Raw genomic sequence first — 17,620 nt, 5'->3', positions numbered from 1 at the left:
ACTTTTGAAGTGCTCAAGGATTCAAGTGAAGTGCTCAAAAGGGAACTGGATATGTATTTAAATGAAAAAGGCTGGCTGGATTTTGGGAAGAGGAGCAGGGAACAGCACTAGCCAGTAAATACTGATCTTTTATTAACAGCGTGGAAATGCAGAGCTCTGGAGAGAAACTTAAAATTACACCTCCCACTATTTTACATTGTGTTTAACTGTATGAAGAATGGTGTTGTGTATCTTAAGTTTATGATGTTCTCCTTACCACTGCACAAATGAAGTTCCTCACGGAAAACAAACTGAATTGAAGATAAACCACTTATCTGATTGTCAATTCTGGGGTATCTGTGCTCTGCCACTGGATTCATTGTTGTCAAAGGGCAAAGCAGAACAGAAGGTGCAAGGTAATTTCTTTTTCATCAATTTAACTAACAACTTAAATGTTTTGGAATAGCTACTAGCCCCAACCCACTGTTTGTGCTGCCAATTCAAATTCGTCAGGATGCTACATTCAGCCTTCAAGCACAAGAATTCCAAGGATAAATGATTACCTAAGCATTTGTCTTCGTGGAAGAACCAACCAACTCTGCATTCTTGACATTTATAGTCCTCAGGGCCTGTGCACTTCTTGCAGGATTTGTAGCATTCTGGAATACAGCAACAGAACACATTATTGGTTAGCCTTTAACCAGGCCTCATTTGGACACGAACAGTGAGCATCAACACAACACAAAAAACTGCTGAATAGAGCACAATGCATACTGAAAGTGAAATATGTTCTGATATCTGGACGATGCCACTTACAAAATTGTGCCAGTTTCAACATCACGTTTCGTCTCTGCTGCTCCAGGAGTCACTGGCTACAAACAATTAGATATGATGTACTTTAACTACATTTTCAGATTACATAAATGGGATTATTTTATTGTCTTAAAACTCACAGGTTTGTACAACAGTGAGAAATGTAAATTGTGTACAATAGTCACACGGTAGTTCATAAAAGTCCGCCAAATAGAGGGAGTAAAAAGGGAGGGTTTGAAATAGCCAATGGGCCAAATTGCTAAAGCAAGCAACACTTATGACAATGCGAACACAAGGAATTCTGCAGATGCTGGAAATTCAAGCAACTTTGATGTGTGTTGCGAACATTTATGACAAAATTACTTTGAGGTTTGAAGTTTGTATTGGTACAATTCAACTAACAAAAGGTAGTATCAGCAAAGGAACGAGGCTCAGTGAGCCCTGGAAACTGGTAGCTGACCAGTGAGATGAAAGGGAAAAAGTCTTTCAACTATCACATTAGCAGAGAGAACACAAGGCTAATGAGACAGGGCAGGAGGAAGAGAACCATGTCATACCATAATCACTAACAACATGATTTGTCACCTTTGTTAAGTACTGCTACTTTGGATTGGATGCAACCGAATTAATATATTCATCATATAACCAATTTGTCTACAACCTGAGTGGTTTGTTGTTGTCACAAATGAGCTTCTAAAATTAGGCAATTTTCATACGTAATACATCCAATGCTGGTCAATGCAGAATGTAATTATCAGAATGTAAAGCCTCAAGGCTTGAGAGGGTACAGAGCAGATAAAAATGGTTCCAGCAATAAGGGATTTACATTTAGAATAGACTAGAAAATCTGCAATTATCCTCCTTTGAGCATAGCTGTTTTTGACATTTGACAAAAGATACAAAAATCTTAAAATTTAAAATAAAACCAAAACTTCAATCATGGCTGTCAGTAGAGAACTGGGTAAATATTTGAAGTATATAAAAATGGGGAAATGGCACTTACTAGCTAGTTTTACAAGAACATGTTCAAACAATGTGTCAAATGACCACCTTTTGTCCTGTAATAAATCCAAGATTCTACATCTCAGAAATGGGAACTTAAAACAGAGCATCTTGCCCAAACCTTCTCTATTTCAGCATGATCCAGGTTAAAAATGGAGGCATAACAATAGATGTATGGGAAAAAATAGTATCCGTCCTGTGAAAAAAAACTCAGTAGGGAAGGATGCGGGCATCCTTTCTCACTTATAGCATTTTGTGGAAGATCTGATCTCAAAAAGGATATAACCATATAACAATTACAGCACGGAAACAGGCCATCTCGGTCCTTCTAGTCCATGCCGAACTCTTACTCTCAACTAGTCCTACCGAACTGCACTCAGCCCATTACCCTCCATTCCTTTCCTGTCCATATAGCTATCCAATTTAACTTTAAATGACAACATCGAACCTGCCTCAACCACTTCTGCTGGAAGCTCGTTCCACACAGCTACCACTCTCTGAGTAAAGAAGTTCCCCCTCATGTTACCCCTAAACTTTTGCTCTTTAACTCTCAACTCATGTCCTCTTGTTTGAATCTCCCCTACTCTCAATGAAAAAAGCCTATCCACGTCAACTCTCTCTATCTCCCTCATAATTTTAAATACCTCTATCAAGTCCCCCCTCAACCTTCTACGCTCCAAAGAACAAAGACCCAACTTGTTCAACCTTTCTCTGTAACTTAGGAGATGAAACCCAGGCAACTTTTAGTAAACCTCCTCTGTACTCTCTCAATCTTATTGACATCTTTCCTATAATTCGGTGACCAAAACTGTACACAATACTCCAAATTTGGCCTTACCAATGCCCTATACAATTTCAACATTACATCCCAACTCCTATACTCAATGCTCTGATTTATAAACGCCAGCATACCAAAAGCTTTCTTTACCATCCTATCCACGAGATTCCACCTTCAGGGAACTATGCACCATTTTTCCTAGATCCTTCTGTTCTACAGCATTCTTCAATGCCCTACTATTTACCATGTATGTCCTATTTTGATTAGTCCTACCAAAATGTAGCACCTCACATTTTTCAGCATTAAACTCCATCTGCCGTCTTTCAGCCCACTCTTATAACTGTCCTAAATCTCTCTGCAAGCTTTGAAAACCTACCTCATCATCCACAACACCACCTATCTTAGTATCATCTGCATACTTACTAATCCAATTTACTACCCCATCATCCAGATCATTAGTATATATGACAAACAACATTGGACCTAGTACAGATCCCTGAGGCACACCGATACACACCGTTCTCCAATCTGACACACAGTTATCCACCACTACTCTCTGGCGTCTCCCAACTAGCCACTGCTGAATCCATTTTACTACTTCCATATTAATGCCTAACGATTGAACCTTCCTAACTAACCTTCCGTGTGGAACCTTGTCAAAGGCCTTACTGAAGTTCATACAGACAACATCCACCGCTTTACCCTCGTTAACTTTCTTAATAATCTCATCAAAAAATTCAATAAGATTTGTCAAACATGACCTTCCACACACAAATCCATGTTGACTGTTCCTAAACAGACCCTGTCTATCCAGATAATTATATATATCATCTCTAAGAATACTTTCCATCAAGTTACCCACCACTGACGTCAGACACACAGGCCGATAATTGCTAGGTTTACTCTTAGAACCCTTCTTAAACAATGGAACAACATGAGCAATACGCCAATCCTCCGGCACCTTCCCGGTTTCTAACGACATTTGAAATATTTCTGTCAGAGTCCCTGCTATTTCTACACTAACTTCCCTCAAGGTCCGAGGGAATATCTTGTCTGGACCCGGAGACGTATCCACTTCTATATTCCTTAAAAGCACCAGTACCTCATCTTCTTTAATCACCGCAGTTTCCATAACTTCCCTACCTGTTTCCCTTATCTTACACAATTCAATATCCTTCTCCTTCGTGAATACTGAAGAAAAGAAATTGTTCAGAATCTCCCCCATCGCTTTTGGCTCCGCACATAGCCGTCCACTCTGATTCTCCAAGGGACCAATTTTATCCCTCACTATCCTTTTGCTATTAATATAACTGTAGAAACCCTTGGGATTTATTTTCACCGTATTTGCCAAAGCAGCCTCGTATCTTCTTTTAGCTTTTCTAATTTCTTTCTTAAGATTCTTTTTACATTCTTTATATTTGAGCACCTCATTAGCTCCAAGCTGCCTATATTTATTGAAGACCCCTCTCTTTTTCCAAACCAAGTTTCCAATATCCCTTGAAAACCATGGCTCTCTCAAACTTTTAACCTTTCCTTTCAACCTAACAGGAACATAAAGATTTTGAACCCTCAAAATTTCACCTTTAAATGACCTCCATTTCTCTGTTACATCCTTCCCATAAAACAAATTGTCCCAATCCACTCCTTCTAAATCCTTTCACATCTCCTCTAAGTTAGCCTTTCTCCAATCAAAAATCTCAATCCTAGGTCCAGTCCTATCCTTCTCCATAATTACACTGAAACTAATGGTATTGTGATCACTGGATCCGAAGTGCTCCCCAACACATACCTCCGTCACCTGCCCTTTCTCATTCCCTAACAGGAGATCCAACACTGCTCCTTCTCTAGTTGGCACCTCTATGTATTGCTCCAAAAAACTATCTTGCACACATTTGACAAACTCCAAACCATCTAGCCCTTTTACAGAATGGACTTCCCAATCTATGTGTGGAAAATTAAAATCTCCCACAATCGCAACCTTGTGCTTACTACAAATATCTGCCATCTCCTTACAAATTTGCTCCTCCAGTTCTCACTCCCCATTAGATGGTCTATAATACACCCCTATAAGTGTCACAACACCTTTCCCATTCCTCAATTCCACCCAAATAGCCTCCCTAGACGAGCCCACTAATCTAACCTGCCAGAGCACCGCTGTATTCTCTGACAAGCAATGCAACACCTCCCCCTCTTGCCCCTCCTATTCTATCACACCTGAAGCAATTAAATCCAGGAATATTTAGTTGCCAATCACACACCTCCTGCAACCACATTTCACTAATAGCTACATCATCATATTTTCAGGTATCAATCCATGCTGTAAGCTCATCCACCTTTCTTACAATGCTCCTAGCATTAAAATAGATGCACTTAAGAAACTCTCCACCTCCCACTCTCTTGTTTATCCTTAATGGAGCAAACTTTGTAATCTTTTTCTTCCTTTTCCCCTACATCAACCTCCCCTCTCCTAGTCTCCTTAATTTGATTCCCTCCCACCAACCATTCTAGTTTAAAGTCACCTCAGTAGCCCTTGCAAATCTCCCCGCCAGGATATTCGTCCCCCTAGGATTCAAGTACAACCCATCCCCTTTGTACAGGTCACGCCTGCGCAATTGACTACTGTACCAATAGCGGTCCCAATGATCCAAAAACCCGAATCCCTGCCCCCTGCTCCAATCCCTCAGCCACGCATTTATCCTCCATCTCATTGCATTCCTACTCTCACTGTCGCGTAGCACAGGAAGTAATCCCAAGATTACTACCTTTGTGGTCCTTTTTCTCAACTCCCTTCCTAACTCCCTATATTCTTCTTTCAGGACCCTCTTCCCTTTTCCAACTTATGTCATTGGTACCTATATGTACCGCGACCTCTGGCTCCTCTCCCTCCCACTTCAGGATCTCTTAGACGCAATCAGAAACATCCCGGACCCTGGCACCAGGGAGGCAAGCTACCATCCGGTTCTCCAGACTGCGTCCACAGAATCGTCTATCTGACCCCTAACTATCGAGTCCCTTATTACTACTGCCCTCCTCTTCCGTTCCCTACCCTTCTGAGCTACAGGGCTGGACTCTGTGCCGGAGGCACGGCCAGTGTTGCTTCCCCCAGGTATGCTATTCCCCCCCCCCCCCCAAACAGTACTCAAACAGGAGTACTAATTGTCAAGGGGCACAGCCACAGGGGTACTCTCTATCACCTGATTCTTCCTATTCCCCCTCCTAACCTTGACCCACTTGTCTGTCTCTCATGGCCCCGGTGTGACCACCTGCCTGCAACTCCTCTCTATCAACTCCTCACTCTCTCTGACAAGACGAAGGTCATCGAGCTGCAGCTCCAGTTCCCTAACGCGGTCTCTTAGGAGCTGCATCTGGATGCACCTGGCGCAGATGTGGATATCCGGGAGGCTGGGAGATTCCACGACCTCCCACATCTGGCACTGAGAACAACAAGCTGCCCTCACACTCATACTTCCCCCCCTCTTCAAATAATAAGAAAAAAAAATGAAAAACCAAACCCTCTTCTCCTCGCCCATTTCCGCCTAAGCCCATTTAGCCAAAGCCCTTAAGCCTTCACTCTGCTCCCGGCTCACTCCGCAGCCCGCAAACTACTCTGCCCACTGTATAAGGCTGTGTTCCTTTTAAATCTTCCTCGCTTCACTCCCCGATGTCACACGCCTGCGCAGTCCTGCCTCTCTCAACGCCGATGAATAAAACTGAAAAATTCAATCTTCGATGCGTGCTGGTGCTTTTGAAACCAAATTCCAGAAGGAAACACTGACAGAGGAAACAAAAATAGGAGGAACAGGACACTTAAACTCAATTAATTCCTTTGCTGTCACCAATGATCATAGTTTACACAGATTATTTTTGTGTTGAAGTTAACAGAGTAATGGGTGTGCATCTCTTACCTTTACATACCAAGTGGCTATCATTCCTTAACTCTTCAAAGTATCCATCAGCACACTCCATACATATAGAACCAGCATAACCTTGATTACAATTACACAGACCAGTCCCAGACCGTGTTCCATCACCATCACATCGACCATATCCACTGCATGGCTTTGTCGATCCACCTGCACATGCTACAAAATGTGAAATAAAATAATTATCTTCTCAAAAGAATGGCTACTTTGACATTGTGGAATAATTCACAGGAGCATTACATGGTAAAATCTGATGCTAAATTATGTAAGTTACAAAAATATCAGGTGACTGAATAAACTTTTAATGCATTTAAAAGCAGGAGAGAGAGGTTGTTTTCTTTGGAGAATTTAAATCCTATGTGGTTTAACCTGATATTAAAGGCCTCGGTAACTAAAGAGACAACATCCAATAACAAAGCAAATTCAGAGTGCAGAAATCAGAGCTTGTGTGGTTGGAATAACAAGTATGCAAGATCAGACAAAAGAAATTGCTGGGGAAATGAAAATAAACATTTACCTTTTCAAGGGCTAGCACAGACACTGGACAAAATGGCTTGCTTCTGAACCGTACAATGTAATAGCCTAAATTTCACATTTACCAACTTGAGATCAAGAACTACTTTAATATTATGCACCTTGGTATAGCTCTCATACTTCTGTCCCATAGAGAGCAACTGAATCAAACTTTGGAATAAGATATGCTTAGTTAAACAAAGTCTGTGGTTTACAGGAAGAGCAAAATGCAAGGTTTTAAATTTACAGAGAAATTCTTCATTTTCTATATGCATAGAAATAGTTTTCTTTGAAACATGTTCAGGTCTCTGGTGCTTTGATACTAATGATTATGTGATTATCATTCGGCAAGGAGTTCTTCAATTAGGTAAAGCGTTATAGATCTGCTATGACATTATTTGGGATGGTGGGCAATAAGGAGAAGTTGGTGGTGGGTTGGTGTCCTTTGATCTACTTCTCAATGATACATAAACCCATCAGACTTGCTGAGAAACTGAAATTCCTTATTTAGGTGTGTTATCACATGTAACACAGAGGGCTCCACATACTCTTGGCTTTCTTGATTTCCTTTCTATCCTAAGTGGGACTAGTGATAATGAAATCCAGAAACATAAACTGGATTAAGTACATAGTCTCTCAAGCTTTCTGTCACTTAGTGAGATTACGGCCACACTCCTGCTCAATCCTCCCTATCTCCAATTCCTTAATGACAAAATCTAGCCCTGACTAACTCAATGACTGAACATTTGAAACTGTCTATAGCGAATTTAGTTATTTATAATTTAAAATCGCCATCACCTACATGGACAATTTTGTTAACTCCTCTAATCTGCAGAGTGGAAGCCCAAAAGTCCAGGGTTTTTTATTCTAAGAGTTATTTTCACTTTAGTTACCACAAACAAGTTGTTGCAATAGAATAGGCAAAGTCAGACATTGTTTCATGGCAAAGCACAGAGGTAAAGTAAAAATGCAGCCCTAGTAATAAGATTATAACAAATAATTCTCTCAAAATTCTAAAATTAGGAAGTGAAATAAGTCAAAACAGCTGATTCTACACATTTATGAACTCAGTCAACATTAACGCATATGTTGATTGGCTGTCTTGTTAATAGATAGAAAACATCATCATACTGCACTTAGATAAAACAAGTAACCAATACAAAGAATCACAATAGATTGAATTCTGTTAGTACAACTTAATTCTCCTTTCCATAAATAGGCCTTCTGAAAGGCCTATACTAAAAAGCACTAAAAAAGTTGGTGCACGTAACAGCAGAGGTACAGGTATCAATTTCCTGCTACTTGTTAGCCAAGTGTACTCACGTAGACATTCAGGTCCAAAAGTCCCAGCGGAACAGCATACTTTGGTGGTATCCATACAAAGCCACTGGAACAGATCTGGGTGCTCTTCCTGCCTGCAAGATGTTGAAATACATTAGCAGTTGAAATACAGGAACAGCATGTTGTGAACGTGAGCATATAGAATTCATAGTAATCCTCTTCGTCTTATGGTCAACTCAGCTCGCTTACAACTCTGAAGACCATAAGGCACAAGGGCAGAATGAGGCCATTCAGCCCACTGAGTCTGTTCCACCATTCCAACATGGCTGATTTATGATCCTTCTCAACCTCATTTTCCTGCCTTCACCTTCTAACCTTTGATGCCTTGATTAATCAAGGACCTAACAATTATTGCCTTAAGTATACCTAATGGCTCAGCCTGCGCAGCCATCTGTGGCAATGAATTCCACGGATTCACCGACCTCTGGCTAAAGAAATTTTTCTTCCTCCCTGTTCTAAATGGGTGTTCTGAGGCTGTGCCTTCTGGTCCTAGACTCCCATACCATAGGAAACATCCTCTCTATCTAGGCTTTTCAATAATTGATAGGTTTCCATGAGATACCCAACCCTCATTCTTCTAAACTCCAGTAAGTGAAGGCCCAGAGCCATCAAACACTACTCATGCATTAAGCCTTTCACTCCTAGAATCATTCTGGTGAACCTCCTCTGGACTTTCAGCAATACCAGCACATCTTCTCTTAGATAAGGGCACCCAAAACTGCTCACAATACTCAAAGTACAGTTTGACCAGTGCCTTATAAAGCCTCAGAATTACACCTTCACTTATGTATTCTAGTCCTCTCAAAATGAATGCTTACCACTAACTCAATCTGCAAGTTAACCTTTAGGGAATCCTGCACAAGAAGCCAACCAGAAAAAGGCCCCTTTTATTTTCATTCTTTGCCTCCTGTCAGTCAGCCAACCTTCTATCCACACTAGTATCTGTCTTATAACACCATGGGCCCTCTATCTTGTTAAGCAGCCTCGTGTGTAGCACCTTATCAAAGGCATTCTGAAAATCCAAATGACCAACATCCACTGATTCTGTGTTATTTCCTCAAAGAATTCCAACAAATTTGTCAGGCAAGATTTTATCTTAAGGAAACCATACTTACTTTGGCCTATTTTGTCATGTGCCTCCAAGTACCCCAATACTTCATCCTTAATAATAGACTCCAACATCTTTACAACTCATTGAATTCGGGTTAACTGGCTTATTGTAATATATTTAATATTTCAGTGATATTTTTGAGTAATATTGTAAATACATTGCTTAAGCATTCTTTATTGTTTACTTAATATTGTAAATATGTTGTTTGATTAAGCATTTTTTTTGCTTAATTAATTGCATTTGAGGAATTATATGCAGAATTAAAATGGCTAAAAACCTGACTGATTTGTTTCAACTGACTTGTGAGAATAATGTTGGAAGATAACTAAAGAACAAAGGAGTGCTTGTGCACGAGAAAGCTGCTTTGTGTAACCACTTATCAAGGATGCCTGGCAACAATCAGTACTATGTGATAACGAATGTTTAACAAGCAGACCCAGACAGTGCTCAGGGCTCACTTGATTGTAGATTTTCCCAGACTCTATGAGCAGGGGCTCTGTAGACCCAACTGAGACGTAAGCTTGCTAATAAAACAGTATGTAATTTTAAGTAAACTGTGTTTGTCAATTATTCCCTGGATCTGAACCTGAAGTCCTCTGGTAGAGGGGTAGATCGACATCTTGGTGCAGCAGCGAGCAGGGTCCCAATATGTGGTAGACCCCTTGCCAAAACTGAAGTGGACAGACAGATCATTGGGGTGAATCAGAGACGAATGGACCCATAAGGTAAGCTTTAACCTTGGTTCCTCTCTGCTCTCTGACAACTCTGTTTGTTCCCTCAATTTGGCGGGGAAAATCCACTGGCGGGACCCACAGGGAATAAAAAGGAGACGGGTGGTTCAAGTCCCCAGGAAGAAGAAATGGGTGATTGAGACCCCTGGAATAACTGAGAAGATCAAGTCTCCTAGTAAATCAAGATGGGTGGTTCGAGTCCCCCAGAATATGATGGGTGTGCACTTAGACAAATGAGAAGTTAAAGTCTTCTTGTCTAAACATTTGGGAAAAGACAACTTGATTTAAATTTAATACGGCAGGCAGAACAGGGAAAGAGTATGGTGGTCTGACTGGTCTATGGCGCCAAGAGCCAGAAATAAAAGAGAAAGAAAAATTAAATTGTTGGACCGATAATGCTAAGTGAAGAGGGATAGACGTACGTGACAAAAGAGGCAATCATAGGGGTTCGCAGCGATTTGTGAAGAATGGGATAAGGGACAGAAACAGACAAAGGAGATGGGGAAAGTATTGTATCAGAATCAAAACATACTGACCATGGAAGAACAAATAAGGGAAAAGGGAAACTGAAATTAAAAATAATTCTGGGGTACCCCGCGTCTATCCAGACATACCGACCGATTCCCCAAACGACACTGACGATGATTGGGAATGGGTAAGGTGACCTAATAATCCCACCGTACTACCCATAGCTGCACCGGTGTCTGTTTTACCACGCCCTGGTGTCTCAGTCGCCAACTCAACAGTCATTGCATCGCCACTGACCAACATAGTTCCTCCGGAACGGTTGGGAAGTCCAATACCCGCTCCTGCCTGCACGCACAATCAGACTGGACCCTTCCCGGACTGGACACCTGAACGAGGGCCATTGGTTACCGGGACCGACACGGGCTCAGTATCAATTGCCCATGAGGACCATTCCCAGCCCACAAGCCAGAGTGGTCGGACTAACACCTACTACACAAAACCATAAGCTCCGGACTCCTTCTGAACTCTGTGGTATACTGAATGCCGCCCCTTACAAAAAGGTCGACCACTTAGAGTTCTGCAATTATTTAAGAACTATCGTAACTATTTATTCCGCTAACTCCCGAGATCTGTCACCCCTGGCTATGGCCGCCCTTACTCCTACTGATCAGACACAATTCACCACTCGGCTCAGACATGGCAACTATGACCAATTAATCGCGAGCGGGCAAACCCAACCGCACATGATTGAAAATATATTGGATGCCTTGTCTCATGATCTGGCCCCCTCCATAGATGTAACTAAGGTCTTAGAGTGCAACCCCAGGCAAGGTGAAACCCATGACGATTTCCTAGAACACTTTAATGCAGTTTAATCTGCACAATTGGGAGATCTGCTGTATGCAGCAGGGAACCAGTCGCCACTGTACTGTGCTCTCCTCAAGCCCTGCCCAACAAGCTGGCCGACAAGGTTAAAGTTAACAATATGAACTGGTCAAAATCCACTCAAGCTTCAGAAAGCCATTTAAAATTGGTTAGTAGTTCCCAAAGACAAAGCATTTCTACGAAAGCTGTAAATCAGATAAAGATGTTCATTATTTATCATTGTAGCTATATTAACAACCTGTGGCCTTGTCAGAAAGGAGCATCATAGTTCAGTCTTTCAAAGCAAACCACAGAGGCCATCTAAAGGGAAAAGTTCATTTAAATGTTAGTACATAACATTTCAGTGGGCGGCTAGAACAATCTTTTATATTTTAATATTTGTTTTCTTTCCTTGTGAGGAAAGATTGGTCTTTGATTTTGTCCAATTCTGAACAAATACAAGGACACTACATTATACTTTAAAAAAATCTAGTTTGTTAGTTTGTCAGTAAAAAAGATTTAATTGTTTTTAAAAGGTTTGTTATCAAGTGTGGCAGCGATATAGTACAGATGTTAATAGATCAGAAGGTACCAGATTCAGCCCTTGACCTGTGCTAATTAACCCCTATTGTTAATACACTACGCCGACTCAGATGCATAAATTCCGGGGCCTTGTCAATTTCTGCCGCACTTGGATTCCCGATGTTGCTCTGCTCACCAAATCCCTCACCCCTTAGTCCTCACCCAAATGCAAGACTCCCTTTCAACTGTCAGAGCAGGTCCAACAGGATTTTGCTTCCCTCAAGCAAGCCCTGATATTGCACCCCTCCTATATGATCGCCGTTTTACACTCTAAGTGACAATCAAAGACCGGATGTGCCACCACTGTCCTTTCCCAGAGCCATGGGGATCGACAGCGACCTGTTGCCTACCTCTCCAAGAAACTCTGTTTACCTCTCTGCAGTATACAATATAGTTCTGGCCACGAGTAGCATTACCTTGCACCAGCCAGTGGGCATACCCACCTCTCATGACATAGTCGCCCTGATGAAGACCGCACTAAGTATGAGGTCCTTCTCCTACAGAACACACACACCTATTTGGATAGCAGTGGCAGGACAGGTCCGAGTCAGCACAGATTTATGAAGAGGAAATCATGCTTAACTAATCTTCTGGAATTTTTTGAGAATATAACTATGAAAATGGACATGGGAAAGCCAGTGGATGTAGTGTACCTGGACTTTCAGAAAGCCTTTGATAAGGTCCCACATAAGAGGTTAGTGTGCAAAATTAGAGCAAATGGTTTTGGGGGGTAGGGTACTGACATGGATAGAAAATTGGTTGGCAGACAGGAAACAAAGAGTAGGGATTAATGGGTCCTTTTCAGAATGGCATGCGGTGACCAGTGGGGTACCGCAGGGTTCAGTGCTGGGACCGCAGCTACTTACAATATACATTAATGATTTAGATGAAGGGATTAAAAGTAACATTAGCAAATTTGCAGATGACACAAAGCTGGGTGGCAGTGTGAAATGTGAGGAGGAGGTTATGAGAATGTAGGGTGACTTGGACAGGTTGGATGAGTGGGTAGATACATGGCAGATGTCATTTAATGTGGATAGGTGTGAGGTTATCCACTTTGGTGGCAAGAACAGGAAGGCAGATTACGATCTGAATGGTGTCAAGTTAGGAAAAGGGGAAGTACAATGAGATCTAGGTGTCCTTGTTCATCAGTCACTGAAAGTAAGCACGCAGGTACAGCAGGCAGTGAAGAAAGCTAATGGCATGCTGCCTTCATAACAAGGGGAGTTGAGTATAGGAGCAAAGAGGTCCTTCTGCAGTTGTACAGGGCCCTGGTGAGACCACACCTGGAATATTGTGTACAGTTTTGGTCTCCAAATTTGAGGAAGGACATTCTTGCTATTGAGGGAGTGCAGCGTAGGGTCACGAGGTTAATTCCCGGGACGGCGGGACTGTCACATGTTGAAAGATTGGAGCGACTGGGCTTGTATACACTGGAATTTATACACTGGATGAGAGGGGATCTGATTGAAACATATAAGATTATTAAGGGATTGGACACGCTAGAGGCAGGAAACCTGTTCCCGATGTTTGGGGGGGGGGGGGGGGGGGGGAGGAGTCCAGAACCAGAGACCACAGTTTAAGAATAAGGGGTAGGCCATTTAGAACGGAGTTGAGGAAAAACTTTTTCACACAGAGGGTTGTGGTTCTGTGGAATGCTCTGCCTCAGAAGGTAGTGGAGGCCAATTCTCTGGATTCTCTTTAAAAAAAAAAGTTAGATAGAGCTCTTAAAGATAGCGGAGTGAAGGGATATGGGGAGAAGGCAGGAAAAGGGTACTGATTGTGGATGATCAGCCATGATCACAGTGAATGGTGGTGCTGGCTCGAAGGGCTGAATGGCCTACTCCTGCACCTATTGTCTACTACATTCGCGCCCCCGCCCCCAGAAAAGGCCATCCGATGGGGAGGTCAGACCTCATGGCCCTCCACCATTGTCAGATCTGACCAACCAGCGAAAACAATCTGCTACTGTAACTTTGTAGATAAGGGGACTTACTTTCTGGGCAATGGCACGAGCCATTTATACAACGGTTGAACCACCACGCCCTCTGAATGGAACTCAATGTATTTGTAGGGAAAGGACCTACTTGTGGCTCCTAGGAGAGACAGCTAGTCGATGGGACATCCAACAAGAGAGCAGAAATTGGATGGGACGCTGCTTCCTGGCTTACCTTGTACCCCACACGTGAATGCCGAAAACTCTGGACCAGCACTCTCCCCTCCTATGGCAAAAGCGAGGAATCTCACAACCAGTGCTTCTGGATGATAACTTTCCCCTTCTGCGGGGCGGCCCGCAATTCAAGGGAAATCATCAACCTGGCTGCAGTTTTGGAGGAGATGGCCAATAGCACCGCTAAGGCCATGGATGGCATCCAGGATCAGGTGAAATGATGGCACTACGACAGACGGTTTAGCAGAACTGAATGGCACTCGATTTTGTTCTGGCTGAAAAAGGAGGTGCATGTGCCATTTATTGGACAGGAGTGCTGCACCTACATCCCAGATGAATCAGAGAACATTACCTCTCCCTCCATTCACATTCAAAAGGAGTCCTGAAAAATCAGGGCCGACCTACACGGCTTTAGCTCAAAAGGGGGATGGTGACCATTCAGTAGCATCTTTACCGGATGGAGCGGTATACTGCTACATTATGCTATCATCATCACAGGAGTACGCATGCTTATTGCACTTCTGCAATGTTTCTGACCCCTTGTCAGCTGGAGTTTTTGCCCTACACCTACAGGAATATTTATACAAAAGAGTCCCCCTCGGAGGAAGGGGATCTCAGAGAGACAGAGGTGCAAACGATGAGGATGGAGACTACGATGACGCAGAAAGCCCTTCGGCTTATCCCAAGAGTTACTATCCACCCTTCTTACACGAATATGAAAATTAACATGTACAACAACCCTGACATTGATAATTCTAGTTGTCATGGAATGACACCAGGAGGGGATGAGGAATTATATGCAGAATTAAAATGGCTAAAATATGAATGACTTGTGAGAATAATGTTGGAAGATAACTAATGAACAACGGAGTGCTTGTGCATGAGAAAGCTGCTTTGTGTAACCACTCAGCAAGGATGCCTGGCAACAATCAGAGTACTATTAGATAACGAATGTTTAACAAGCAGACCCAGTGTTCGGGGCTCACTTGATTGCAAATTTTCCCAGGCTGTATGAGCGGGAGCTCTGTAGTATCAACTGAGGCACAAGCTTGCTAACAAACAGCATGTAATTTTAAGTAAACTGCGTTTGACAACTATTCCCTGGCTCTGAACCTAAAGTCCTCTGATCGACACATGTTGTATATAAAAGTACATGAATGACACAAATCATTATGCCACTGCATCATGTGCATGCTTCACTACAGTAAACTTGGAGTAGAAACTCAGCTCCTGACCTCTATATTTTTTTCTTTTCAAGTAATTTTGGAGTTACAAAACAATAGTGGTGATGAGGAAGTTTTCAAACGAACCTGAGCAGACTACCTACCTGTTGAAGTGCAGTATATATTTTCTTCTAAAGGGGGAAGAGACATTCAAGTTTTTAAAAAAGGCAGAAAACAGACAAAACACAGGGGTTCATAAACAGTATTGCTGGGTGATAATAATAAAAAAAATTAAAAAAGCAGAAATGGCTGGCTACATCAGAAAGATTATATAAAAGATAACTGGCTGATGCACACTGCACAAAGCAGCATTTTGAAACAAATGAAAAAGTGAGTGCCAGTGTTGCTAAGTGCAATAGGTGGAAGGGGATACAGTTTGCTTAGAAATTTGACTGCTCCAACCGAACTAGCTGAAATGCGCTTTGCTAATATTGTGAGCATAATGCAGGAACATTTAGAATCATAACCATTGTCGACTGCAAAATGCTTTAAGTTTCATAAGCAGAACCAAAAAGAAGGGAAGTCCATTTCAGTTTATGTGGCTGAACTGAAGAACTTGTTTGAAAATTGTCAGTTCAGAAATTGGCTCATTGATGTACTTAGAGTTAGTTTAGTTTGTGGAATCTTACAACAAAGCATTCAAAAATGGCTCCTAGCTGAAGCATAACTCACATTTAAAAGAACAGTTGAAATCACTATATCAATGGAAACAGCAGCCATTGATGCAAACAAGTTGCTCTTTCATTCTTGACTGCATGAACAAAATTGCAATATCTAAACAGAAACTTGTCTGGCCAAACAAATTGTGTTACAATTGTGGCAGGGGTTCACATACACCAGATCAATCCAGGTTTAAAGGTAAAATGCGACAAAGTAGGGCACATACAAAGAGCATGTCAGGCAAACGAAAATAAATGGACTGCAAAGGTAACAGAAAAAGCTAAAATGTCAAGTTACAGTTTCAAAAACATCTGTATGCTGTTGATGAAAAATCTGATTAGGATGAGTAACAAGACTCACTAGCCTTGAGATTTACAATGTGAAAACTAACAATAGACAAACAATATAGCTTACACCAGAAGTGAAAGGCAAATTAATTAAAATGGAATTGGACGCAGGCTCATTCCATGAAAAGTGTTTCAATGGCATTTCAAAGATACTGAGCTAAAGCCTGCAGATATCCAAACAACTTACACTGAAGAAAAGATAACTCCTGTGAGAATGACATTCATAATAGTGAACTACAACAGCCAACAAATCACATTGAGCTTGAATGTGGCAAAAATAAGAGGGCCAGTATTGTGGGGCCCTGTTTGGCTGAGACAATTGTATCTTGAGTGGAGATCCATCCACCACTTGCATGCCACTTCCCCTACAACTGAGTCAACTGAAAGTGAATTAAGATACAGACTGATGCCACAGCAGTGTTCAAGGATGCCACTGGAGAACTCAAACCCCAAGAATAAACTAGGGTTGAAGGAAAATACCACACAAGATTTACAAAGCCAATGAGGTTCTTTACTTTATTTCGATGGTGTAGTCAGCAAGCTAGATTGCATGGAAGCTGAAGGAATTCTTTCCAGGGTTGAGTGGAGTCCATTGGCAAAGCCAGTAGTCCCAGTAGCAAAGAATAATGGGTCTGTCAGGGAAAATGTGAAGGTTTCAAGGTCACCATCAACTCAGTACTGAAAACAGATTAATACCCTCTGCCCAGGATAGAGGATATCTTTGCAAACCTTTCTGGATAGAAACACTTCAGCAAAGTGGACTAGCTGAGGCTTATCTACAAATGAAGATGGAAAAAGAGTCCGAAGTGTTTCTCAGAATAAACACTCACAAAGGACTTTAATCGTTATAATAGGCTTGTTTTTTGGTTAGCATCTGCACCAGGACTCTTGCAGAAAGCTATGGACCAGGTGCAGCAAAGCTGCCAGGCACTCGATGATATTTGGATGACATCGCTGTTATCAGTAAGAATGATAAGGAAAATCTCCAAAATCTTAAGACTGTGTTAAAAAGATAAGATTAGGGGCTCAGAGCACAACGCAACAAGTGTGAATTCTTTAAACCAAGCATTACTTATTGTGGTCACACCATTGGTGCACAAGTATTAAAAAAAGTG

General features: G+C 41.9%; 1 protein-coding gene across 1 annotated transcript in view; it reads right to left on the bottom strand.

The window, feature by feature from the left end:
- The window catches only part of LOC140211241 (protein disulfide isomerase CRELD1), a 52,035-nt gene that overhangs the window by 9,824 nt on the left and 24,591 nt on the right, over positions 1-17,620 (bottom strand). The window contains exons 5-7 of the mRNA XM_072280886.1: positions 8,332-8,423; positions 6,478-6,654; positions 543-638 (exon numbers count right to left, since the gene is read on the bottom strand). Of these exons, the coding sequence (XP_072136987.1) occupies positions 543-638; positions 6,478-6,654; positions 8,332-8,423 (365 nt within the window). The remainder of the gene's footprint in view (positions 1-542; positions 639-6,477; positions 6,655-8,331; positions 8,424-17,620) is intronic.

Source organism: Mobula birostris, chromosome 16, assembly GCF_030028105.1.
Source record: "Mobula birostris isolate sMobBir1 chromosome 16, sMobBir1.hap1, whole genome shotgun sequence".
NCBI classification, from domain to species: Eukaryota; Metazoa; Chordata; class Chondrichthyes; order Myliobatiformes; family Myliobatidae; genus Mobula; species Mobula birostris.
This window is presented reverse-complemented; position numbering and strand designations above follow the sequence as displayed.